Raw genomic sequence first — 25841 nt, forward strand, 5'->3', positions numbered from 1 at the left:
GATGGGGGTGGCCCCAAAGTACGGCATTCACGCTGTATATCCGTACTGCCTCATCCGTCTCAGTGTGAATGCTATCCAAGCCTGCATGATAGGCTCGTTGATCTATAGGTTCTCTTGTATACCTTTGGATCTCTCTCTCTCTCTCTAGATCATGAAGATCTCAACTGACGTGTCTGGGTGGGGAAGACTGTCCATTAAATCGTGACAGGGATGCTCACGGCGATAACACCCTAGCAGGTACTGCATCGACAACATCCTATTGTACTGATGCACCGGTAAAACCGTCGTCTCCTGTTACAGGCCGGCATTCGGACAAGTTTGAATAATCTTCCACTGCGTAGCGCTAACATTTGCATTCCACGCTAGCGCCGCATAGTTACCACATACCGGTCTATTGCTTTCTAAGGGGTTGACAAGGTTTATTTGTCAGCATCATAAGTGCTTCCGGCCAGTTACTTGAGGACCTTGTTCCTATTTCTGATCTTATCGCAAATAGCTTTGGCTTGCGCGGACGACTGAAACATGCTATCGAATGTTACACCCAATTTTTTGGGTCGGAATCAGTACACCATCGATCACTATGTTCAGTGGGAGCCTCATTTCAGCCGTCCAAGTGGTGAACCAGTTTGGCAGTGGATTTAGCGCGGATATTTTCATACTCCTCAGACGGAAGCACTGCAGTAGGTCAGCTATGTAGACATTTAACCTATCACATAGTGTCATCGACGATCTCTATGGCGCCTGGAAGGTGTGGAATTTCAGAGAGGTTCCGGAGATATCACCCCTCCCTGTTTCACTCTACTGGGTTTGGACTTCGATAGGTCAAGAGCCACCATGACTGTTCGGTCGCACGGCCTGCTCTGATTAAGTCCTCTACTGATATGTGTAGACATGGCGTCTAATGCTGTTGTAGTACTATACAATTTCCGAAATCCAGGTTAATGTTGGGCAACTGGAAAACTGCTTCTCATCGTTGGAAGGAGTAGTGCCTCTAGAATTTTTGCTACTGGCGACAGGAATGAAATCGGCATGTACGATTCACATCTGCAGGCATCATAGCCAGGCTTCAGTAGCGGTACCACTCTACCAACGTTCCAGGCTTCTGGTACAATATGGGTGACTAATGATAGGTTGGGGATACTTGTTAAATACTCAACTCTGGGTTCAACCAGTCGGATCGGATCACGTCTCCAATTGTGGTCGTACATCCTCGGCTGGGAGGGCTCTTCTTATACTCCTCTTCGCCCTATCACTCTCGGGTGCTCTATAAAGTGATGGTTAAAATAACAAGCGCACCTCTTTGGTCAATTACTGTCAAGCCGTTGAAAGTAACAGCCGTTTTATTATCCTTCTTTTCCGGATTCAAGAGTAATTTAACCGTTGCCCACAACATTGGTACAGGATTTAGTACTAGCCTGTTGATCTCAAGAGTAAGTTCTCCAACCCTTGGGTGTACATGGTTCTTACGAGTTGACTCGGCCAGCGTTGTACCCCTCTGTTCATTACCTCCTCCTTCTCCATTTCTTATGCAATCCTTCCGCAAAACGTTGTAACCATCGGAATGTTGTCAGCTACAGTTGCCGGTGAGCATTGATTCCAGGATTCCGGCAACCATGATATTTTTGCTATTTATATAGTCAACAATTTCGTTGACTTTATTGTGGCGACCGTTGCAATTGATTTGTAGGAGTGATGGATTTCCGGGCCGCTGAACAACAACTTGTGGTGCAACCATTCCCTACATCCATTACATCTCACCATTGTTGACATGTGGTGGATGCGGATCTGACAAACGGAACAGATCCATACTGGCCCGGGTTCATCCATATCCCAGCACGTATCAAAGGAGCTCGGAGCTGGCATTCCGGGATAAATTGCCGCTCCCATGGTGAAAAGAATCCACGGACACAAACACATAATTGTTGAAGTGGCGGCACCTTGTCGATGATTCCTCCTATTCAATCCGGTGTATAGTACCGGCCGCCTTGAGATTGTGCTGGCTACGTGGGTGAGTGTGTCGCTATAATAGCAGTTGTTGTTACGCCATTACCTTCCATTGAACTCCCTACAAGGCGGTAATGTTGGCGTTGCTCTTCCGCCACGACTAAAGCTGTGTCTGACTTGTAGAGTCTGCAGATTTATGGATCATATTCCTGAGAGGACTAGAGCGATTTATACGCATCATTCTTAGTTTTGCTTTGTAAGCGTGGTTACCAACCTGTCGTTCGCTGGGGCATATATTCCGAGATTGCAACATATCCACTGTACTGTCCTCAGACCTCTCTGATTTACAGCCACTCAATATATCTACTGGACCTTGCATTATGATTCCAAATGTAGTAGGGTCAATACCCTACTACTTGGTATAAGTTCCAAGATTGGTTATATCGGTCCATTCCACAAAAGTTCGAAAATGTTCGGAAAATTTGTGCGCACTATAACTCGTAAAGGGAGTAACCGATTTCGTCCATACTTTGCACATCGTGAAATTTCTACAAAACTTAGATAAGGTTCCAATATGGATTCAATCGGTCCACACCTTCGACTACCTCCCATACTAAAAAGTACAGTTCAGGACCTGTCTCGAATCGCTTTAATTTTTGTTGTAAAAACTTGTATTAACTGCCCCCCCATACTACAGTACAGGTTACATCAGGGGCAAGTACATACTTCCTGAGAAAATAGTCTGAAAGGTGCAAACAGCCCCTATAACACCGTGTGAACGGATCTGCCGATTCGGCCCAAAACTTGGCCTTCGTAATATTTTGTCCAAACTTAGTTTAAGTTCGAAAATAAGCCATAACGGTCCACTCCATAAGGCACAAAATTTCCCACAAAATTTCAAAAATCTTCGAAAAAATTGTGCGCAAGATAATTCTTGAAGGCAGTGCCCGATTTGGTCCACACTTTACACATCCTAATATATCTGCCATATATAGATTAGGTTTGAATATGGAGTCCACTCCTTCGGGTACCTCTCACACAATATTTAGGATATGTTTACTTTAAGACCATCTTGCGAATCACTTTGATTTTTGTTGAAGCATCTTTCTTTCGCTTCCTCCATTACTACGGGAAAAAGTTTTTCAGGGTAAGTCCATACTTCTTGAGAAAACAGCCAGAAAGGTGTAAAACTCCCCTATGGCACTATGAGTAGTAGCACGATAAATCTCAAACTGACCAATCGATTTGATCCAAAATTTGACCTTCGTCATATTTTGTCCAAACTTAGTTTCAATTCAAAGATGTGCAATACCGGTCCACAACTTCCGATAATTCCCCCAATATTTAAAAAAATGTAACCAAAATGGTATGCACGATATGCCTTGAACAGGGCAAACAATTTGCTCCAAACCTTGGGTCTCCTAATATTTTGTCCAAATTTAGTTTAACTTCTACAATGGCCCATATCGGTTCTCCCCTTAGGGTACCTCCCCCACAAAAGTTCAACATTTGTGTCTAAGTGCAGTTTAGGGTCAGTACGAAGATCCTTTGGAAATGTATACCGATGTTGATCGTTTAAAGTGATATTATGTTTTCCTTGGACAAGTCCATGCTCCTGGTAAAATAAGATCCACTTCCATAATGGACTATGTCGGTCCATTCCTTCAAGTATCTCCTCCACAACACTTTTGAACTTTAATCCTAATACACATTTTTGTCGGCAAGTTCAAATGTCCAAAAAGGTCCATAAAATTCTGAAGGACCCTAAATGCAGTCGATCTGACCGTAGATGAAAGTTTCAATTCACATAGGCTGAGGGTATATCTCTGTTGGCAAAGCTGACTGATACTTTTTTACTTGTTATTATAGATTTTACTTTTATTCTTAAAAATAGGCATATTGTTTTAACTTATTTCTTATTGAACACTTTTGCTGATTTCATTCCAAAGTGTTTTTGCAAAAGGATTTTCAGTTGTAGTTAACAATTGATCATCATCACCAGCTGTCGTTGTAACATCTTGTTGATTCCACACAATTCCATGTGGATCTGAGGTGAACATTTGTTTTTCCCCAACTTTAATATGTGGATTATTAAAATGATAATTTAATTTCTGCCATTGATTTGTTGAACTTAATAAACGTTCAATTCTACTGCTTGAAGTTTCCGATTCATCGATGGGCTGTAGAATTGATTCATCTTTTATATTTGAATCTACGGTATTATTATTACTTGGCGGTGGCGTAATTGATTCAGTCCATTTGCCCATGGCATATGGTGATTCACCATTAGTCTCGACGAAAAACATGCCCTTCGTGGAGGTAGACATATTTTCACCTAATTCTACTAGGTAATTTGTGCGTGGACATTCTCCCAAAACATAAGCCAAATAGGAACTGCAAGGCCATCCCCAAAATCCTTTGTCACTGCGTATAGATTCCAAATAATAATCCAAGGCACGATGATGAAAACAGGGAAAAGGATCTGTAAACAAGGTTTAGAAGTATTTTTGTTATAAAAGTGTGTGGCTTTTGTTACATTTTGACATACTTAGTGGATTATCTCTGAAACAATTTGGTTGAAATATTCCACCATTCATGTAGAAATCTGCATGGCCACATCTTTCAAATTTACCCTGAACCAAGGCGTTTGTGTGAATAACATCGACAAAGGCAGCATCGGATTTGTCAAGTTTCTCATCATTTGGTGAGGTAACAAACAAGGGTAAGGCAGGATCAAGACCTATGTGGAATGTTTTATTATAAACAATATTTTTTCAAAATCATATGTTAATATACCTGTTATCCTCGGTAATGTGTAGTTCTGAACATTTTTGGCTATATAATTAGCAATGTGAGCCCCTAACGAAAATCCAATAACATGAATGTCGTTACTTTTCGCATCTCGTATACGTTCCACCAATTGCGCCACACAGGTTCCAATATGTTGTATATTATAAACAGCATTTATATAGCAGGGTCCCCTCGCCAAGGTACTCCAATCTACATAGAAGATGTTGTAATCTCCCTTAGCAAGATATTCTATAAAGAGAAAGGGGAAAACAACAATGAAATAATTAGGTGAGCCCAGAGCAAATAAAAGTGAAATTATTGGTTAAAATTCCCGAAGCCACAAGAACTTCCTTTCGCTTTTCCAAACATAATCTATATAAAAGTCACGTAGCCGCTGGATTTGAAAATATTCTATCATTTTATACCCTGCATTTATGCTAACTTTCATACGGGCAAAATGTGTCTCATCGAATTATTGGTTTCATCCAAACATACTTGGGGTCTAAGTATGTTTGGATGAAATCCGTTTCAGACAATTTGGAGTTGATTTAGCCAAGTCCGTCTGTCTGTCTGTCTGTCTGGCTGGAGTGCACGATAACTCTCGAACGGATCAACCGATTCGGTCCAAAAATTGGCTTTCATAATATTTTGTTTAAACTTAGTTTAAGTTCGAAGATGGGTTATATCGGTCCACTCCTTCCGGAACCTCCCCCACAAAAGTTCGGAAAATTTGTGCGCACGATAACTCTTGAAGGGTGTAACCGATTTCGTCCATACTTTGCACATCGTGATACTTCTACTAGGCTTAGATGAGGTTCCAATATGAACTCAATCGGTCCACCCCTTCGGATACCTTCCACACAAAATTTCGGATAAGTTCAGTTTAGGAGTTGCTATCGAATCGCTTTGAGTTTTGTTGTAAAAACTTGTATTCACTGTAACCATACTTCCTGAGAAAATAGCCTGAAAGTTGCAAAAAAACCCCTTTGACACCGTGTGTAGTGGTTGGAGCGTAAGATAACTCTCGAATGGATCTGCCGATTTGGTCCAAAGTGTGGCCTTCGTAATATTTTGTCAAAACTAAGTTTGAGTTCGAAGATAAGCCATATCGGTCCACTCCTTTAAGTACCTCCCCCACAAAAGCTCAAAATGTTCGGAAAATTGTGCGCACGATAACTCTTAATTGGGAGTGGCCCATTGGGTTCATACTTTACCCATCCTAATATATCTACCAGATATACATAGAATTCGAATATGGACTATATTTGTCCACTCCTTCGGGTACCTACAACACAACTTTTCGGATAAGTTCACTTTAAGACCTGCTCTCGAATCACTTTGATTTTTGTTGAAGCAACTTGCATTCGCGGCTTTAATTACGACGGTAAAAAAGCCCCTATGGCACCATATGTAGGGCTGGAGAGCACGATAACTCGCGAACTGATCAACCGATTTTATCAAAATTCGGCTTTCGTCATATTTTATCCAAACTTAGTTTCAGTTCGAAAATGGGCAATACCTGTCCACAACTTCCGGCACTTCCCCCTATATTTAAAAAGATATCTCTAAAATGGTATATCTTGAAGGGGTTAACCAATTTGGTCCTAACTGTGTATATCCTATTAGTTTGTCCAACTTTAATTTAACTTCTAAAATGGCCCATATCGGTCCTGACATATGGTACCTCCCCCATAAAAGCTTGGAAATGTATACCGATGCTTTTCGTTGTGGATATTATGTTTTTCGTGGAAAATCCATGCTTCCTGGCATACTGGTCCAAACATTATACAACGACCCACTGAAATGACTAGTGGGCGCGTTATCTATCGAAAAGATATAACTCCCAATATAAGATCCACTTCCATAATGAACCAAGTCGGTCCATTCCTTTAAGTACCTCCTCCGCAACACTTCTGAACTAATCCACATCTTTTTCGGCAAGTTTAATTATCCAAAAAGGGCCACCAAATTATGAAAAGACACTAATTACATTCGATCTGTCCGTAGATGAAAGTTTAAATTCACATAGGCTGAGGGTATATCTCTGTCGGCTGATAGTTTTACATGTTAATTAAAAAAAAAAACAAAAATCAAAATCTTACCATTTTTCATCTTGGCCAATGCGTGTAAATTCATATTGGCATTATAGCCATGTATTATGATTTTACTTTGAAATCTGGGATCATAATGTGATTGTGATAGATTTGATCTTTCCAAACTGCTGTCAATAGAAATAAGTTGAGATTCCTCGGGATTTTGACGGGTATACAAATGAAATGCCACATCTTTGTCTGGACATTTACGACCAATGGCCCATATACAGGAACCCAGAATTATATCTTTACTTGGTTGTTGTGTTGGTGTATTAGGTGTTACATCCGTTTCTGCTGTAGCAATTCCTTCGGTTGTGACATTCAAAATTGCTATGGCTTCGGTGTGATTTGCTAGGAATGTTACTGAAATGATAAATCGCTTTTTAAATAAAGATTTTATAGATCGGCTTGCAAAAATCTTGGATCATTTAGCTCAACTCCAACGAGAAAATTACAAATTAATATTAAAATAAATGATCTTGGCCCTAACAGGCAAAATTTAAAAAAAAAACATGCTGTGATTTGAATCGACGTCCTCGAAAAACATGTTATCGTCACGACGTCTTAGCGTTCAAAACCATACTCATAACTTCCAAAGGCTGTGCTAAAAAGCGTGGAAGCCATGTAAGTTGAATGGGAAAAAGCTCATCACTGCAGAAAGCACATTGCATTTGAAAAATCAAAGTTCGATGGCAAGCTTAGTCTCTTAATTACAATAACTTCGGTATGTTTCGAAGCATTGCCAGAGAAGCCACTCCCACATGCGACATGTCTGATGAGCTGGTCACATAATTTGGTGGTTTTGTGGGTTCGAATCAGCTTTCCTTTTTCACTTGCAAAACAAATCTTCGATCATTCAGCTCAACTCCAATGAGAAAATTAATAAAGCCAATTTTAGGTCCAAATAAAAATATTTGTAAGTTACTCTAAATTTTTATCAATTACTCTAAAGTTTTATCCACCATATGGTGATTAGGATGCCTACCACCGGAGCTGTACTGGAAGAATTGTTGTCTGCTCATGTAGATGGTTCATTGAAGACATGAGAAGGCATCCTGTTGCAGTTCTCAGGATGGAATTCAGACAGGTTTGAATATTTTTCCATCAGGTGAAATTTGTTCCTCAATATCATACCACAAACCTTGTCTGCAACCCAAGTGCTGCCGGCTAGGGACTTGTGGACCTTGTTCCATTTCAACTTGTCGCATATAGCTGTGCCATGCGCGGACGCCGAGAACATGCTGTTGGATATGACCCCAAGAATCTAAAGGTAGATGGTGGTCGGAATTCTGCTATCATCGGTCATGACATTCAACTCAGGGCTCACCTCTGCCCACCATGTGGTGAATAGAGTGGCCGTGGATTTAGTATTATATTTGGATATTTGTCACGTAGAAAAGGTGATCTTACCACCAGTCAAATATGTGTTCCGCCTTTTACAACATACATCTGAGAAGGTAACTCACACCAAGATCTTACAATCATCCGCATACTTTACGATCTCAGTTCCATCTGGAGGGTGTGGAATATATGAGAGGTAGAGTTTAAAAGTTCCGGAAATATCACCAAACCTTAGGGAACTTCCTTGTTTCATTCTACGGGGCTTGGACTTCTTGTTTCTGAATTCCAAGTACAACTGGCGCCCACACACGTAATTGATTATCCAACGTTTCAATATTGATCGGATGGTAGTCTGCGTAATGTCCACAGAGTGGAGTGCTTGATGAAAGTATCAAAGGCTTTTGATAGGTCGAACGCCACAATCACTGTTCTATCGCACGGCATGCTCTGTTTGAATCCTCGACTAATATTTGTTTAGATGGCGCGCAGCGCTGTTGTTATGTGCTGCTTTCGGAACCCATTTTGATGATCGACAAATGGATTGCTATTGCTGACACTGGGGAGCACTGAGGCCTCAAGAGTCTTTGCTGGCACCCTTTCCAGGATTCAGTAGCGGGACCACCCTGCTTATTTTCCAGACTTCGATAACAATGTGGGAGCTAGTATGGTTTTTCTTTTCCCGGGAATTTCTTCTCTTCTGTACTACATACTCATATATCACTGTGCCACAAATTGGAACTCAAGGTCTGTGCGGTAGAAAATTCCTTTTGGAGATGAAAGCCCTTAGTGAGTATATTAAGAACCCAAAAGGAAATTTTCCCCATAGGTCAAGTTTCTGAGATATCGCGCGATGAATTTTGTGAATTTTCGCCTATGATGCTTGAGAAAATAGCTTTATATCTCTGTTTGCCGTTGTTGTAGCTTCGTTTTAAGATTACATGGCTTCAGTCAAATCGAATGGCGAATCTTTTTGTAGAGCATTTCATTCTTCTAACTCAATTCCTTTCATGTCCTTTTCGTCCTTTCTTTCTTGAACCGTAGTAAAAGTACCACAAAATGAGATTTTACAGCATCCAAATATTCCACAAAAATATTGCTCAGAGAATTTTAGGTACGGTTCTCATTGACAACTAATCGATATTGTCACGTTTTCACTGTCCTTTTTGACATTTACCCGGTTTTTGTTCAGAAAAGAACCTATGATTTGTTTTTCTGTATATTCGTTATTTGTTATGTGTTGGTAGGTAGACATACCCATTGGTTATCGCTTATATTGACATCTGGGATGTATCTGAAATATTTGCCATATATAGCTCCCGATATGCAGAACACGTTAATGACAAATTTTCTTGGAGAATAGATCCGGTTATCTAATATTTTGAACCGTATATAGCGATATAAAACCCGGATTTTGTACCGATTTTAAGTAACCGATTAAGGTTATATGTATACCATTAGAAAGCTAATAAAATTGCCAATCAGGGAAAATAAATATCACTGCGCGTAAATGTGAAGATCAAAGCTTGGTGGGTGAAATATTCTTTTTGCCGATGAAAGTGGGTGAAGTTAATATTATGAACCCGGAAGGACAGTTATGCCGTAGGTCAAACTTCTGAGTTATAGCAAAATTGAATTTATGTTACGGGTTTATTGTCGTGCTCCTAAAGTTAATCAAGAATGTATGCATCACGCCATAACCCAGAAGTTTGACCAATGACAGAACCGTCCTTCCGGGTTCATAATATTAACTTCATCCACGTTCATCGGCAAAAAGAATATTTCACCCACCAAGCTTTGATCTTCACATTTACGCGCAGTGATATTTTTCCTTAAAAACGGTTCAAGAATACGGGTTTTTTGTTTTAGCACCGAACTCAGGTAAGATGCTGTTAAAAATTTTATTTTCTCTGATTGGCAATTTTATTAGCTTTCTAATGGTATACATATTACCTTAATCGGTTCCTTAAAATCGGTATAAAATCCGGGTTTTATATCGCTATATCCGGTTCAAAATATTAGATAACCGGATCTATTCTCCAAGAAAATTTGTCATTAACGTGTTCAGGATATCGGGAGCTATATATGGTAAATATTTCAGATACTTCCCAGATGTCAATATAAGCGATAACCCATGTCTACCTAACAATACATAACAAATAACGAATATACAGAGAAACAAAACATAGGTTTTTCTGAACAAAAACCAGGTAAATGTCAAAAAGGACAATGAAAACGTGGCAATATCGATTAGTTGTCAATGAGAACCGTACCTAAAGTTCTCTGAGCAATATTTTTGTGGAATATTTGGATGCTGTAAAATCTCATTTTGTGGTACTTTTACTACGGTTCAAGAAAGAAAGGACGAAAAGGACATGAAAGGAATTGAGTTAGAAGAATGAAATGCTCTACAAAAAGATTGGCCATTCGATTTGACTGAAGCCATGTAATCTTAAAACGAAGCTACAACAACGGCAAACAGAGATATAAAGCTATTTTCTCAAGCATCATAGGCGAAAATTCACAAAATTCATCGCGCGATATCTCAGAAACTTGACCTATGGGGAAAATTTCCTTTTGGGTTCTTAATATACTCACTAAGGGCTTTCATCTCCAAAAGGAATTTTCCACCGCACAGAAACCTTGTTGCACAGTGTATACAGACCATTTTTAGTATATAACATTTTCCGGAAAATCTGAGATAGACAGGGGTATTTCGGAAATGAATAATTAATAGGAAATGCAAAAATTAACCGCATGAGAATTCCAGAGGAAATACTCAAGTGGCTAGCGACAGCTTGAGAACTTTGGTGAGATACTCGACGCATCGTGCTGTTTCGGCATTACCATGTAGATTCTATCAGGGCCCAAAGCTTTGGATGATTTAGCATTTCTGATGCCATTCGCAACATCATCCATTGTGAAGTGTGGTTATTTCTCCTGGGCAGGAAGAGATCTAGTACTCTTCTCATCGAGAAGAAACTATTGTCCGGTGTAGCTGTTTTGCCAGATCTTCTAGTTGTTGTTGTTCAACTGCAGGTTTTTATGGTTCCCTATATTTGCGTCACCCATGACAATTCGTAAAGAAATTCTGTTATTTCGGAAGCATAATTGCAATCGAAGGCGAATGCCGGCATCGCAAATAGAGTTGGAAAAGCTAACGGGGCTTTCAATCAGCTACGCGTCATCGGGAACTCTTTAATTATATCGACGAATATAAATATAAATCGAACGTTTTATCCCTACTACTTTACGGGTGTGAAACTTGGTTGCTAACTGCAGCCTTAAACTCAAAGCTAAAGTCATTTACAAATCGATGTCTTCGCAGTCCCGATCTCTACCAAAGGTACAGTACCGGCCCACAATAATTATTATAAAAAGGAGAAAATGAAAGTGGATAAAGAAAGTGAGGAAGAATAATGATAAATAAATAGATTGGAATCCTCAAGGCAGCAGAGAAAATGGAAGAGATAAAAACCGCTTGAAAAGAAGGAGTTAGAATCCACCGAAAAATCATGGAGCGAAATTAAAGCAATAGAAAATGACAGATTAACCTAGAGGACAGATTAACCTAGAGGAGTTATGATGTCATTTGTCCTTCGAGTTGTGAAAGCCTTGATACTTCACGAAGAGTTCGTAGATCCTATTGCGCAATGCATGTCATATTTCGTTGTCAAATGTAGTTGCCATAAGATCCTGTGGCTATTCATTTTGTTATGCCTTTCGTTTCGTAAGTTGTTGTTTTTTTTCTAAGTAATTAATTGGACTTCTGTAGCCTGTCCTAGGTGCTGGGACTGCCATCTATCGTGACCTAGAAACAACGCCTCCTTGAATTTGCAGTGGTTAGAGTCTTCGCTAATTTAGTGTTGCCATTAACCTCTGAGTGACGCTATTACCTGGCATTCATATTTGGGTTTTCCTCTTGTGTTGATATTGATACCGATGTCGTTTTAGAAACTCAGGGGCATCAGATGAATTTGCAGATGCCCTTTGCTGTTCGAGTTGTGAAAGCCTTGATGCTTCACTAGGAGTTCGTGCATCCCATTGCGTAGTGCGTGTCCTATTTTGTGTGCCAAATGTCGTTGCCATAAGATCCTGTTGATATTCATATTGTTTTGCCTTTAGTCTCGTAATTCTTTGTTTTATTCTAAGTGAGTCCCGGTCCACACTAGGGTGATTTAAATTACAACAAATTACTTCAGTATGGAACTCGTTCTAAGAACACATAATTTCATGAAATTGAAATTGTTTCCATGAAGTCGCTCTAGCCTAGCGTGGACCGGGCCTAATTGATTGGGCTTCTGTAGCTTGTCCTTTGATAATTTAGTGTTGCCATTCACATCTGAGTGATCTGGCATTTACAAACGACAGTTTTTTGACAGACAATGACAAAATACAAACGTTTTTGCCAATACATTTATACATTTTTGAGCTTTAGATGAATACACCACAACAGTCTTTGGGATAAACTAAACAAAATTTTCTGGTACATAGTCTCACTATCCTAGGGGATGGGGAAGCCTCTACCGTTACCTACAAACATTGTCGACTTGAATTTAGTGTTGCCATTTACTTCTGGGCGGCGCTGTTACCTGCAATTCATATTTGGGTTATCCTCTAGTGTTGATGTTAATGTCGAGGTGGCATTAATGTTTATGCCGATAGGTTTCATCTGGAAGGAGATGTAAGCCTCGTTTTATTAATATTTGAAAACCATTTAGAAACATATTTTTCTCTTCCGCCGGGATTAAAACCTGTGGCCGATACAAACCGATGTAATCTGATACACCAGGAATATATAAGCTAAATTTCTTGGTAGCCTAACTGGCTACAATATGAGGAAAATAAGTTCTACAAATTTAAGTAATTCTGAGGCATCCGTGGTTAAAAAATATAATTTGTTTTGATGTAATGGTGCCGTGGCCCTTCCTCACATTTCGCATTGGGCTCTTTATAGTTATTTTAAGCACAATTTAAATTTTAAAATACAATTTCATTCCATACTTACCCAAAATAGAAATAAATAAAAACGAAAAGATCTCGAATGAAGCCATTGTAACGAACGATATTGTTCCAATAATTGAAGTATCACATTTCCGAGCTATAGAAAAAAATAGAAATAACATTTTTAAAATCGTTATGTATGGATGTAAATATACAATATTGAACATTCCCACCATACCATTGCTATCGAAAACGATATCGTTTTCGAAGGTTTCTCGATAGTTTTGCGGATATTTTGTTTGAGAACGACACACGAGAATAAATTGAAATCGATTCATTCGTCGCTAAGTTTGTGGCAAGAAAAAAATCTATTTCTATGTAATGTTAATAATATTATTACCGAATGAATTGACGATAGTTTTTACGATAATGGCGAAAAACATTTTTGGCGGAGTTCTGTTTTTTGATGTAGTTTTCGAACTTTTAGCGAGCAAAAGAAAAACATTTGCCAAACCTTCGACGGTTTTAGTAATTTTCTAAGTTTCAGACGAACATTCGAATAATATCAGCAACTGGTATGGTGGGATTATTATAACAAAGTATGGATTATATATAATATTTTTTTATACTGTTATTAAATTAAGAATATTTACTAAACAATTTTAATAATGCATTTTCGTTTTAATCATTCTACTTTATAACCATATTTAATCGTTATTATTATGTACATTAATAGTTATTATAAACATATTTTCAAATAAGTTTTGTAATGTTTATTTGTTTTTGTTTGTTTTTTTTACTTATAGAACTTATGGAAATACTATAATCACTTCTCACTTAACTTTTTTTATTCCTTCATTGGCTGTCAACAAGTTACGTGACAAGAATTGTCAAAACTTTCTGTTGTTATTTTTGTGTGGACTAAGTTTAAAACCGTTAATTGTTTAGCGTGTTGCTGCAACGGTTGAAAACCGCAAATGACATTTTTATTGCAAGTGGATTGATTTTATAAGAAATGTTCAAGTGATAGTTGACAGAGGTGTACTACCTTAGGTACGTAAATACGAACAAAAGTGGTATTCAAGAGAAAATGAAGATTGTATGGTTGAGACATTTTGTGATAGGTCTATATTAGGGTGATGACTTTTTTACTACCTCATATCCCTGTATCATATTTTGATGAGTTTTTATTAAAGAATAGATAAAATTTTACTTATAAGGTGATTCGATCTCACGCACAAAGTGCTATTATTTATAATTTGGGCATGTTTTTGAAGTATCTGTCAAGCAAAAATTTGGGAGACACATGCCCCGAATAACACTGTACAGTTTTGTATGTAAACTATTTTATACAAATGAAGACATATACATTTGTAGTCAGCCATGAAAGTGATCTATAACTGACTTGCCCTTAATGTTAGGATCTTTTAAGGTCGGGAGTATGTACAGTTTTGTGGGACAAACTATGAGCTTTATTATTAGATGAAGAAGTACGAAGTATGTCATTTGTAAAGTAGAATATAGAAATTGAATTTCCAGTGAAAGTTGTGTTACTTTTTGGTGCGTCTACACGGCGTCTTGATCTTAACTTCGCCCTCACGCATTCGTGTGTATGTACAGTGAGGATATTGATCAATGAACATCTATTTATGTTTATGTTAGATTATATCGCTCATTTACTCAAAGAGTGGCATAATTTAAAAAAATGCGTTTTCTCAGTTAGCAATTTCTATTTCTTCTACGACTTCTATTTTATCTTGTGTCAAATGTTCATGTTGATATCTCTAAAACTTAATGAGTTGCAGCTCATTTACTAAGAGTTTGGCATAATTCAACAAAAATGTTTTTTGAGTTTATGAAGCACTAAAACACTTCAAATCATGCATGATCTTGCACAGAAATTTAGCAGTGATATCTGGCTAGCAGTTTGCAAAATCTGGTCCAAGTACTTCTTTTAGTTTTTGTGTAATAATCTTTTTAAGTTGGAAAGTCAAATTTCAATTGCCGACTTAAAACGCGTTTTTCTCGAAACTGGATTTTTCGAAATGTGTCACTTACTTACTTAGCTGGCCCATTACAGAACATTTGTTCCATATACCGAACTAAGAAAAGATCTCCAATTCTCTCTATTTGTTGCTTCGCACTCTGGAATACCGCGCCTTGTCATCTCATCATCCACTAGTTTGCGCCATCTATTCTTTGGCCTGCCAATTCTGCGTGCACCGCCATGTGGCTCGAATTTATACGCCTTTTTAGCGGGTTCATCATCGCTGATTCTTATTATATTGCCTAGCCAACGCAATCGCTGCATCTCGATACGTTTAACTATATTGATGTCCTTGTATAGCAGATACAGCTCGTGGTTCATACGACGTCGATATTCACCGTCAAGGCAGATTGGTCCGTAGATCTTTCTCTCAAACACGCCAAGCACTGCCTTATCTGCTTGCGCAAGTACCCAGGCTTCGGAACTATACATTAGCACGGGTAGTATCAGTGTTTTGTAAAGCGTTATTTTTGTTTGACGAGTTGTGGCTTTGTTTTTAAAGTGCTTACTTAAGCCATAGTAGCATCTGTTGGCCAATACAATTCTTCTTTTTATTTCACAACTGATGTCGTTTGTTGTGTTTACGGCGGTGCCGAGGTATACAAAGTCTTTTACTACCTCAAAATTATAGGAACCAACTTCAACAGTTGGTCCGATCTCAACGGACGCATTGCCCGTCGACACCAACAGCTTGGTCTTCTCGCCGTTTACCGCCAGACCCACTTTAGCAGATTCTTCTTCGACCTTAATAAAGGTATCTTCCTGCCAGATGGAGCTAACTAGCTGATCCATACACCAGGGACGTACGCAGGATTTCATTTCGGGGGGGGCCCAACTTGACCAAAAATCATGAAAATTAAAAATGTTGTGTATCGTTACGTAAAGCTATTTTAAAGGGGTTTTAATTGATTTTATGTATATTCAATATTGCAACAAAGTATATACATTCAAAGGAGAGAGATCACAATATTTAGAGAGATCACAATATTTGAAATTTGAAACTGATTATAATATATTAGTCCTTGGATGTTTAGAATTGAAAATGAACCATATCAAACCACGTTCGGCATAGTCTCCTTACAAAAGTTTTTAACCAAATTCTCTAACAGAACTGAAGCAAAAACTAAAAAATTTTTCAGGTTAATATTACCCATGTAGATATATAGATGTATGTTTTGGTGTATCCCAGAATTTTCAACCACATTAGCTCTTATTTGGCATTTTGGGTTCTAAATCCCGCAGCAAATAGCTTTCGAAACAATTTCTATATTCGAGGCTATTAGCATAGTTTTTAAAAATATCGTCAGTAATATGCATTTTGGAAATCATTTTGGTGCGAGAACTTCCATGCAAAAAGTGGTGAAAATAGATCCACTCGAATAGATCGAATAGATATATACAGTGTTTGGAGGATATAAACAGTTCGATCCGAACATAACGCCGCTTCTTCTTTATCACACACTAAATTCAGTGCCATTAAAAAAGTTTTGTATTATTGTAAGAAAATAATATTCTTTAAGTGCATAAAAACACCAATACTTTACTATTTTACCAGAAGTGATAGAGTCCGTGAAAGCCAACTAAAAATTCAGAAAATTACATTAAAAAAAGAAAAAAATATATCAGGAGCCGGGCGATGCAATCTACGACTCATAGACTCCGAATCCAACTCGCAGTACTGTTTGAGACTACGCTAACACATGGTCGAAAAAATATCTCTAAAAAAAAGCTCGGCAACATTTTAGCTAAATCCTGAAAAAATAGTTTAAGACGAAAAACTCCATCTGATACATCAATGGTTGTTGTTGTCGCTTATTTCTATCTTAATTGTACGACTATATGTTTATGGACTCGATGACCTTAAAAACTTTCCAACGACCAAACACTTCTGTCGGCACAGCGGAGACAAACTTATGAAAATTCATAACTTTTGTTTTCTGGAAAACAAGTAAAAAGTAACAGTCGGGTTTGCCCTCAGGCTATATATAGACAGATGGAATAAGGGCTACATAGCCAATTTTTTCTATAAATTGTATAGCCAAGAAGTTTCAGAATTTCGTCTAATTTTTTGGACAATAATTTCGAAACATTTGGGGTGTGCATGATTGTTGTCGTTACGAATATATGCTTATGATGTGCTCAAAAATGTGTCTTCGATGACAGCGCAAAAGTTTTACACTTTTGTACCGACGATACCTGAAAGAATCGACTGATATAGTCCATTTTGGAAGTTGACCGAATTTTGGAATTCAATTTAGTTGGTCTGCGTAAGATTTAGAGCTTTTGGACCAATCCTGACATAACCACTAAAAATACAATATCGCTGTAAACGATGAACCAAAGTTAAATGAAAGGTGCTTACAACTGGGAAATTTTTGTGGATTCTGAAACAGCAATGTTCATAGATGAGAAAAATCCAAAAACAAGAAAATATCGCTGGAGGGAATTTTAAATAAGTTCACATTTTTAGGTTTATTTTAGGTTTTAGCGATTTTGCTTAGAAACCGCAAGTCTTATCGAAATGGGGCTAAAGAAAATTTTGTAACTTTGAAAATTTGTTTTATGTGTTCCTAGGTTTTACCATTTTTGAGATATAGAAGTTCGGGTCACATTTTTAGGTTTTTTGTTAGGTTTTCACGATTTGCTTCAAAACAGTAAGTCTTATCGAAATGGGACTACAGAAAATCGTATAGCTGTGAAAATTCTTTACAAGATTGGGATTCGTATTTTTTTTACTCGGTTGTACCATTCTTGAGATATAAAAGTTTAAGTTGGGAAATTGTAGACTTGACATTGTTTTATAAGTAGACGATACAGTCAGTGAGTTGTCCAAATTTGAACTTCTATATCTCAAAAATGGTAAAACCTACGAAAATATATAAGAGCAATATTGTAGAGAATTTTCACTGCTACAACATTTTCTTTAGTTCCATTTTGATAGGGCTTGTGGTTTCCCAGCAAAACCGTCAAAACCTAAAAAACCCTAAAAATGCGATTTTTTGTTTTTTGATTTTCTCATCTAAGCTTCTTTTATTTAAAGTTGGTTCAAGAGCAGATTTTAATACAATACCATATAACGAAAGTTTGAGCATTAATTTCGTTTACGGTTGTTTTCAGCTACAAATTTGTTACTGATAGGAAAAAAATTCAGATGGACATGCTATTTATAACAGATATTATCACTTTATAATGCACAACAATACATTTTTCTCCATTATTTTATCCCACTGTTTAGCAACAAGTTGATATAAAATAGGAATACAACATTTTGATTAAGGCAGTAAAACAATTTTCTAACTGGTTTTCGAGATATACTCCACGGAAAACCCTTGATATGTCGTACATATTGCCCAATAGATATTTCATTTTATGTACTTCTAATCCGCGCAATACTGAATTTGTAATCGTTTTGAATACAAAATGAGTTTAAAGCCTCAAGACCTTTATATTCATTACAGAATTCCAAAGCACTGGCATGGCATAAAGAAGGAATTCAGTTTTACTGGAAGTTTCTCTAAAAAGAGTATTCAAACAAAAAAATTTTAAATATTTCTTAGACAACTTGATGACAAAGTACATTTTTAGTCCAGAACCTTCAGAACAATATCAGTTTTCATTTGAAATTTTAAAAACAAAAATTATTTTAGAGAAAAAATCGTAATAATTTGTTAAAGTAGCTCAAAAAATTTTAGTCGACCAAACCATTTCGGGGGGGGCCCGGGCCCCCAGTGCCCCCCCCCCTGCGTACGTCCCTGCCATACACCTTATCAGCGTGTTGCCTCCGGTTTTAAACAGCTCGGCTGGTATGCCATCAGCTCCTGCTGCCTTGTTATTCTTCAGCCGGTTTATTGCTGTCTTTACCTCATCTTGGCCGGGTGGTATACATTCAATACCGTCTTCTTGGATTGGATCTGTGGTATCTTCGTCGACTCCGCTACTATTGGATACCAACAGTTTGGAAAAATGCTCTTTCCATATCCTTAGCACACTATATGTATCAGTTACCAGATTACCTTGCTGGTCTCTACAGGTGGATGTGCCAGTTCCAAAGCCATCAGTTTGATGTTTCACTCTTTGGTAGAATTTTCGGACTTCATTCTGTCTCCTGTACATCTCGATTTGTTCACACTCCCGCTTTTCCATCTCTCTCCTTTTCCTGCGGAAAAGACGTTTCTCCTCTCTCCTTTTCTCCCGATACCTCTCTCGTGCGCTACGCGTTGCTACTGATTGTAAAGTAGCCCTATATGCCGCATTTTTCTCTTCGGTAGCAGCACGACACTCCTGGTCATACCATGGATTCCTTGGTGAAGGTCTCTGGTATCCAAGTACTGATTTTGCGGCTGTTTGCATGGAGTGGGCAATGTTTTGCCATTGTCCTGATATGTTATCGGGACGAGAAGTGCTTTGATTAAGCAGTTGGGCCAGTTGAGTGGAATATGCTGTGGCTATCTGTTGTGATTGCAGCTTACCGATGTCAAACTTGCCTTTAATCGAATTGCAGCGAGTCTTTCATTCACTGGGGTGAAGCTGGAGACCAGATGTTTTAACCTCCGATCAACTACAAATCCGCAACCAAACTCATGCTTTGTATCATGGCAGCTATAATACAGTGCGTCACCTTTAGGTGTTGTTGTGACGCCTTTCCCATTCCATCGTATTTCCTATATGGCAGTAATGTCGGCCTTGTACTTTTCAAGTACATCTGCCAATGCGTAAACTGCACCTTCTCTATAAAGAGTGCGAACATTCCAGGTGCAGATTCGCAGATCATGGTCCTTAAAACGTTTGCGGGGGTCGTCAACTTTTGAGGGATTTGTTTTTCTTTTCTTTCGTTTTTTCATAGTATGCTGTTTTTCTAGGGGAGGGTTACTAACCCGACGCCCAAACCCAAGTTTTTAACGTTCTCATGGGTGAACGCGCGGCACATGTTAGCTCACTACCTTTAACGGGTGTTAAAGGCAGTTCCCCAGGTGACACCATGGGGAGGTCAGTGTCCACTTAAGATGAAAGAGGGACCAAGATAAATCCTGGGCTTTGCCATGTTAAAGCCGGTCAGGACCGTTGCTTGGTATCTTCCATCCCCTGTGTCACTCTTTGAGTAAATGAGCGATATGTTTTCGTTGTAAGAAAGTGATTATAAATAAAATGAGTTCACTTGCAGCTGTGCAAGAATAAACAGCTCACTCGGTGTTTCACTACCTTCTGCATTACCAGTAAGATGATAAAAAATGTTTTTAATTGTACAAGGCAACACTACTTTCTTCACTCCTTACTGTGTAATAGGTACCGTGGCACAGAGCGTTTGTGGCAAACAATTGTTTTGCTAGCAAAATTACGAAGAGTTGGTAAGCGTACGTAAGCGTTTAACAACCCTTAATGTACGTACGAGTGGCACAGTGGGTAGTGCTTTTAGCTACAAATCAGAAGTTCGCATGTTCAAATCCAGCAGAGAGCAAAATAAAAATGTGGAATGTGTTGAAATTGAAAATAAGTTCTCATGTGCTCATTTTCGACTTCTAGTGGCCGTAACATAACAAGTCATTCAGTGAGACATGCCCTTGTCAAAATAATCGGTTAGTAAGTTGATTTGTAAGTAGTTACGACTACCAAAAATTACTTAAAACCCGTTATTTGGTAAAGGTCTACGGTCAATTTCCGTTCAGAACATCAACATTTTCGGCCGTGGCAAATTCCCTCAGTGTAATATGAGCTTGCGTTAGATGAGTATTTAAGTCATGAACAACTTCTCTACAGGTGGTGTCTTGAGACATGCCGTTCAAACTCGGCGATAAAAAGTAAGTCCCATATCATTAAGCCAGCATCCGGCAAAAAGGAGCACACGTGCCCTTGATGAGAATAACAACAGAACAACCACCACTCTGTCTTCGTTCAGAAGTCAATGAAGAAGGTTCTGCTGTCGCTTGTTTCAATGTTTTTTTAATTTTAGCAATGCATTAACGCACACGCTGTTTGTGGACAGAGCGAGAGAGAGAGAGTCGTATGCGTGAGACCGCAAACAATGCGTTTGTATTAGTGCCGATACCTGCATTAAGCCAATGTGAATCGACGGGGATGTTGTGGGAACATATGAATGAAGTCTTGCATAAATAATTGCTTATCAAATCCTACACATAGAATTATTCGATGTTTGGTGATTTAGTCGCGAAGAATATGATACTGAAATTGACAGTAGGGTGACCTTTATGTTCGAACATTTGCTTCAGTTGGACTACAATGTCTGCCGTTTAGCTGGATGTTATTGTTGTAACAGCATGTTGGTAATCTAGCTTTGGGTCTATCCTTAATCTGGCCCTGAGCCTATCCCTTTCCCTGGCCCTGAGCCTATCCCCTATCCCTAACCACAAAGTAGGTTTAACAGGGCAGTTGAAAAGGTGTCGTGTGGGCCTGTGCCACATGCTTGACAGATGTTTTGCATCGGTGTCGTCAATCCTTGCCGTATAGGAATTTAGACGGATGCACCATTTGAGTCGAAACTACTCTGGTTTGTCGTGACAGCTGGCGCTCCTTGGCTGCGATAGAAGGGGGTGTTTTCCGAAGACCGCATTCCCACGATAGTTTTTTATGGAATCTGCAACTGAATCTGTTTGAATGCTATTCAAACCTGATTTATAGGCTTGCTGATCTAGGGGGTTCTCTTTTGTAACGTTGGACCTCTTTTCTCTAGATCATGAAAATCCCTCCTGACATGCCTGGGTGTGGGCTAGCTATTGTATTGTAACGAGAGCATATCATTGTTTAGCTGTACCTGAAGATCTTTGTCTCCTCGTGTAGATAGTCCACTGAAGACATGAGGAGGCGCCCTGTTGCAGTACTCAGGGCCATATTTTGATAGATTTAAATATATTGCGCATATATTCGCGGATCATACTAGTGTCGCATAGCTTACTCCAGACCGACATATCGCGTTTTACGTGGTCAACAAGGTTTCTTTATTTGCAACCCAAGTGCTGCAGGCTAGGGATTTGAGGACTTTGTTCCAACATCTCAGCTCATCACAGATATCTGTAGCATGTGCTGATCGGAATTCTGCTACCATCGAATTGACTTTCAACTCAGGGAATTCCCTGTTTCACTCTACGGGGTTGGATTTATTGTTTCTCAGTTCCACGTACGACTGGTGTCAACACATATAATTGATTTCACTGTGTGTAATTTTTTGAGTCATGTTTTATTAAGCATATTCTGACTCCACAGTGTAATAGAAAACCAAAAACGAGAAGACACGTGTCTCGCCGTTTTTCCCTATCTCATCATCTTTCGCGGTTATAGTCCTCCACAGGTTTGAGGCTTTGATGTAAAAAGGGACATTTAGTCAGGACTATATCTTTCAAACCGTTAGGAAATTTGAACTTATTTCAGCGGCAAAATTTTAGCTCTTGTCTTAAAAAACAAAAATTGTGAACACATATAATCCATCAAACGTCATCTGCAAGGTCAAAATCGCCATGGTCAAATTACTTTTAAATTGTTTTCTCAAGTTTTGTTATACAACTATTGAACCGATCAAATTTGAAGCACACAACCAGAACCAGAGAAAACAGGATACAAATCACATTTCCTTTGCTATTTTGACCTTTAAGAACCGTCTATACAGAGTTCGTATATTCTAGAAAGATGTTTATTGAGATCTGATCGGTTTGAAAAGTGTATAACAAAACTTGAGAAAAAAATTAAAATACCTTGGACCTTGCAGATGAAGTTTGATGGATTGTATGTGTTCATAATTTTTGTTCTTTAAGACAAGAGCTACAACTTTGCCTCTGAGATAAATTCAAATTTCCTAACGGTTTGGAAGATATAGTCCTGACTAAATGACCCTTTTTACATCAAAGCCTCAAACTTTAGATGCCTATAACCGCAAAAGTTGATGAGATACGAAAAAACGGCGAGACGCTTATCCTCTGTTTTTTTGGTCTTCTATCACGCTGCGGTGTCAGAATATGGTTAATAATTTTCGTGTTGCACAGTGCTATCCAACGTTTCAAACATGGCCGGAGGGTTGTCTGCTCAATGTCCTCAAGCAGCGCAAAGTGCTTGACAGTATCGTGTACAATGTCGGTGGCTAGCAACATGTTGAGAACTAAAATGAGATACTCGACTCTCGGCCCATCCATCTGTTCCAGCATTACCATGATGATCCCATGAAAGTCCTTCGCTTTGCATGATTTAGCATCCCTGATGATGATGATCCGACAACTTCATTCATTGAGAGTTGTGGTGGTTCCTTCTCCGCAGGAATAAATCTAATGCGACGTAGTACTCTTCTCTTCGCCCAGTCACTCCCGGCGTGCTAGAAAACTCGATTAAAATAACTTGTACATTACTTCGGATCAGTCAGCGTAATGTCGCCAAACGGGACTGAGGTTCTATCTTCCTTCTTTCCAGGGTTCGAGAATGATTTAACAGTTACCCACAATACATTTATTTCGGCACCAATGTCGCAACTCTTCAGATGACCTAGCCACTTGTTCAGCTTATTTTTACCGGCCAACCTGTTAACTTCAAGTGTCAGCTCCCTGACTCTGGGTTCACTGGTGTTGGCACGACGAAGCTCATCACGCTCATTTGCTAATTCCGTCGACTCTGCTGGGAAATTTGGTCTCACATCGGATATTTGGCTAACAGCAGTTATGATGCCTCGGAAAGTCTTTCCTGCTAACCGAATATCAGAACGACTTTCCCATGATTGATGAAAGTGCAGCGTTCAATCATTGAGAGATGGTCTGACCCAAGAGGAACACGGTGGGTTGCCCGGTGACGTCGTTTGTCAGACCAGGTGACACGACAGTAGTATCTGACGAACTGTAATATTATCCGCTTATTCTAGTAGGGGTGTCCTGATTGACCATGCAAATCGTAAAGCTATAAATTGCTCAGCCAGAACTATACAACTTTGACCGTCCAAAAGCGGGCTGCATCGCCGAAACAATTATATTCTTTTGTGTTAAGTGTTGCGTGTGCACTGCGTATGCACGAATTTTGAGTGTGGCAGCTGCCATAAGAGAACGAAGAGCAATCTCAATCATAAAAATGGCATATCCGTTTGATTCTCACTAATTTCAAAAGGTCGTGGATTCGAATCTTCGGCCAAGTAACGTCAAACACACTGTTTGGACTGTAATTTTGTCCAGGCCGCCCAGGCTGCAATGTTTAATGACTTTATTTGAGATTTCAAGGTATATATCCGATTTTCGGCAATTCCATTGGAACAATAACTCGCGCAGCATTGAATATAAAAAATAAAAACATGTTTGCACCATATTATTTGTCTCTCTAAAACCCTTTCACCAAATCTTCACACTCCACCTAAAAATTCTTCCACTATTTTAAATAAAACTTCTTCCAAAGAAAAAACAATAGTCACAAAATTTGATTAACTGTGCCGGTGAAGTGGTTGAACGAAGTCACGTGAGAACATCTCAACTAACTTGTTGAATTTTTAGGCAAACACACCTAATTGTTAACACATAATATTACAAATTTATTTAACAATATCTACCTACCAGCCAGCACCCTTACCAAACTGCTACAAATATCTTACTGGCAAATAATGTTAAGTTGTTCTCTTGCCAACCCACCATTGGGGCTATGATGGTCAGCCAGCCCCTGGTGTAGTGTAGACAAACGCACTCATTGCTTCTTGTTCACATGCCAAATGAAAGAATCTAATTTTTCTGTGTGTGGTGTAGAAATAACCGGTCCTCAGTCAGTCCTTGCGCAATTAGTAGATGAATGTAGACTTTGGATTGCTTTTGCCCGTCAATACAGAATTGTATTGAAATGTAAGCTTTAAAGCTCCCCAACTAACAGACAGCAGCACACTTAACAATTTCATATAGCACATTTCTGACAGAAAACAGAAAGAAGACAAGCTGATGATTACTGACTGCACAGATGACAGATGAATACTTGGTGGTATTATATTTATTTGGGGTAGATTTAAATATTTCCATGTCATGTAAATATTTTTTAATTTGTTTTATCTTTAAGATATCCTCCGCCACCTTCAAGTCTTAATAAATATTTGTGTTTTATTTTTCACTCATAATTTGTCACAATAACCTTAAAACCAACCATAAATATTAAGACTGTTTTTTACGAATTAACATATGTATGCATTTATTATTTAATATTCTGTAATAATTAATGCTGTATAAAGTTTTATTAGTTCCGTTTTATTGTTGTTCCGTCGTTCGTTCGTTGTTCTCTTTTGATGGTTATCTAATTGACAATTGAAGTACATTTTGGTATTTCCTTTTGTGTTTGTTCCACACTGCTTCCTTGAAAAAAAAAAACGTTGTGAGAATGGGAATTGCAAGCTTTGCTCTATGTTTCTCTTATATTCTGCTCTTAGTTACAATGATGTACAAATAGCGTTTTTTGGGGTACATTTTTAGTGGGATATTTAAAAAAAGGGAATAGAAAGCTACTCCCAATGGCCAAGGTTTTAAATACGCTCAAGATAAGAAGTAGAAAGAGAAGAAACATAAAGGAAATATTACAGTAATTACCCTCATAGATATGACCAGCAGCTTCTCTAATAGGTTGATTTTCTTATTGAAGGTCAGTAGATCTTCTTATAGAAGTCCAGAAGAAGATCAAAAGTCTTTTCATAAAAGAACCTGGAAGCCAGCAGGGAAGGTTATTCATATAAGAAAACAAAT

General features: G+C 38.5%; 1 protein-coding gene across 2 annotated transcripts; it reads right to left on the minus strand.

Annotated features, from left to right (window-relative positions):
* Positions 1–3793: 3793 nt before the first annotated feature.
* LOC141394792 (pancreatic lipase-related protein 2-like) lies at positions 3794–25407 on the minus strand. Of its 2 annotated transcripts, none has more exons than XM_073969683.1 (6): positions 25252–25407; positions 13174–13266; positions 6837–7190; positions 4741–4983; positions 4493–4684; positions 3794–4426 (listed from the first exon to the last, which is right to left on the minus strand). In XM_073969683.1, the coding sequence occupies exons 2-6, from the start codon at positions 13217–13219 to the stop codon at positions 3861–3863; spliced, it is 1401 nt and encodes a 466-aa protein (XP_073825784.1). In that variant the 5' UTR covers positions 13220–13266; positions 25252–25407; the 3' UTR covers positions 3794–3860. The 2 variants fall into 2 exon arrangements, with proteins under 2 accessions (XP_073825784.1, XP_073825783.1); XM_073969682.1 differs by lacking the exon at positions 25252–25407 and adding an exon at positions 13952–14143.
* Between the last annotated feature and the right edge of the window lie 434 nt (positions 25408–25841).

Source organism: Musca autumnalis, unplaced genomic scaffold (genome assembly GCF_047663935.1).
Source record: "Musca autumnalis isolate F117 unplaced genomic scaffold, ASM4766393v1 scaffold_2, whole genome shotgun sequence".
NCBI classification, from domain to species: Eukaryota; Metazoa; Arthropoda; class Insecta; order Diptera; family Muscidae; genus Musca; species Musca autumnalis.

Coding starts and splice junctions, on each gene's coding strand:
- LOC141394792 (XM_073969683.1), bottom strand. CDS start 13,219: ATGGCTTCATTCGAGATCTTTTCGTTTTTATTTATTTCTATTTTGG. Junction 4,984..6,836: donor ATTGGCCAAGATGAAAAATG/GTAAGATTTTGA, acceptor TTCTCTTTATAG/AATATCTTGCTAAGGGAGAT. Junction 4,685..4,740: donor CACATTACCGAGGATAACAG/GTATATTAACAT, acceptor CATTCCACATAG/GTCTTGATCCTGCCTTACCC.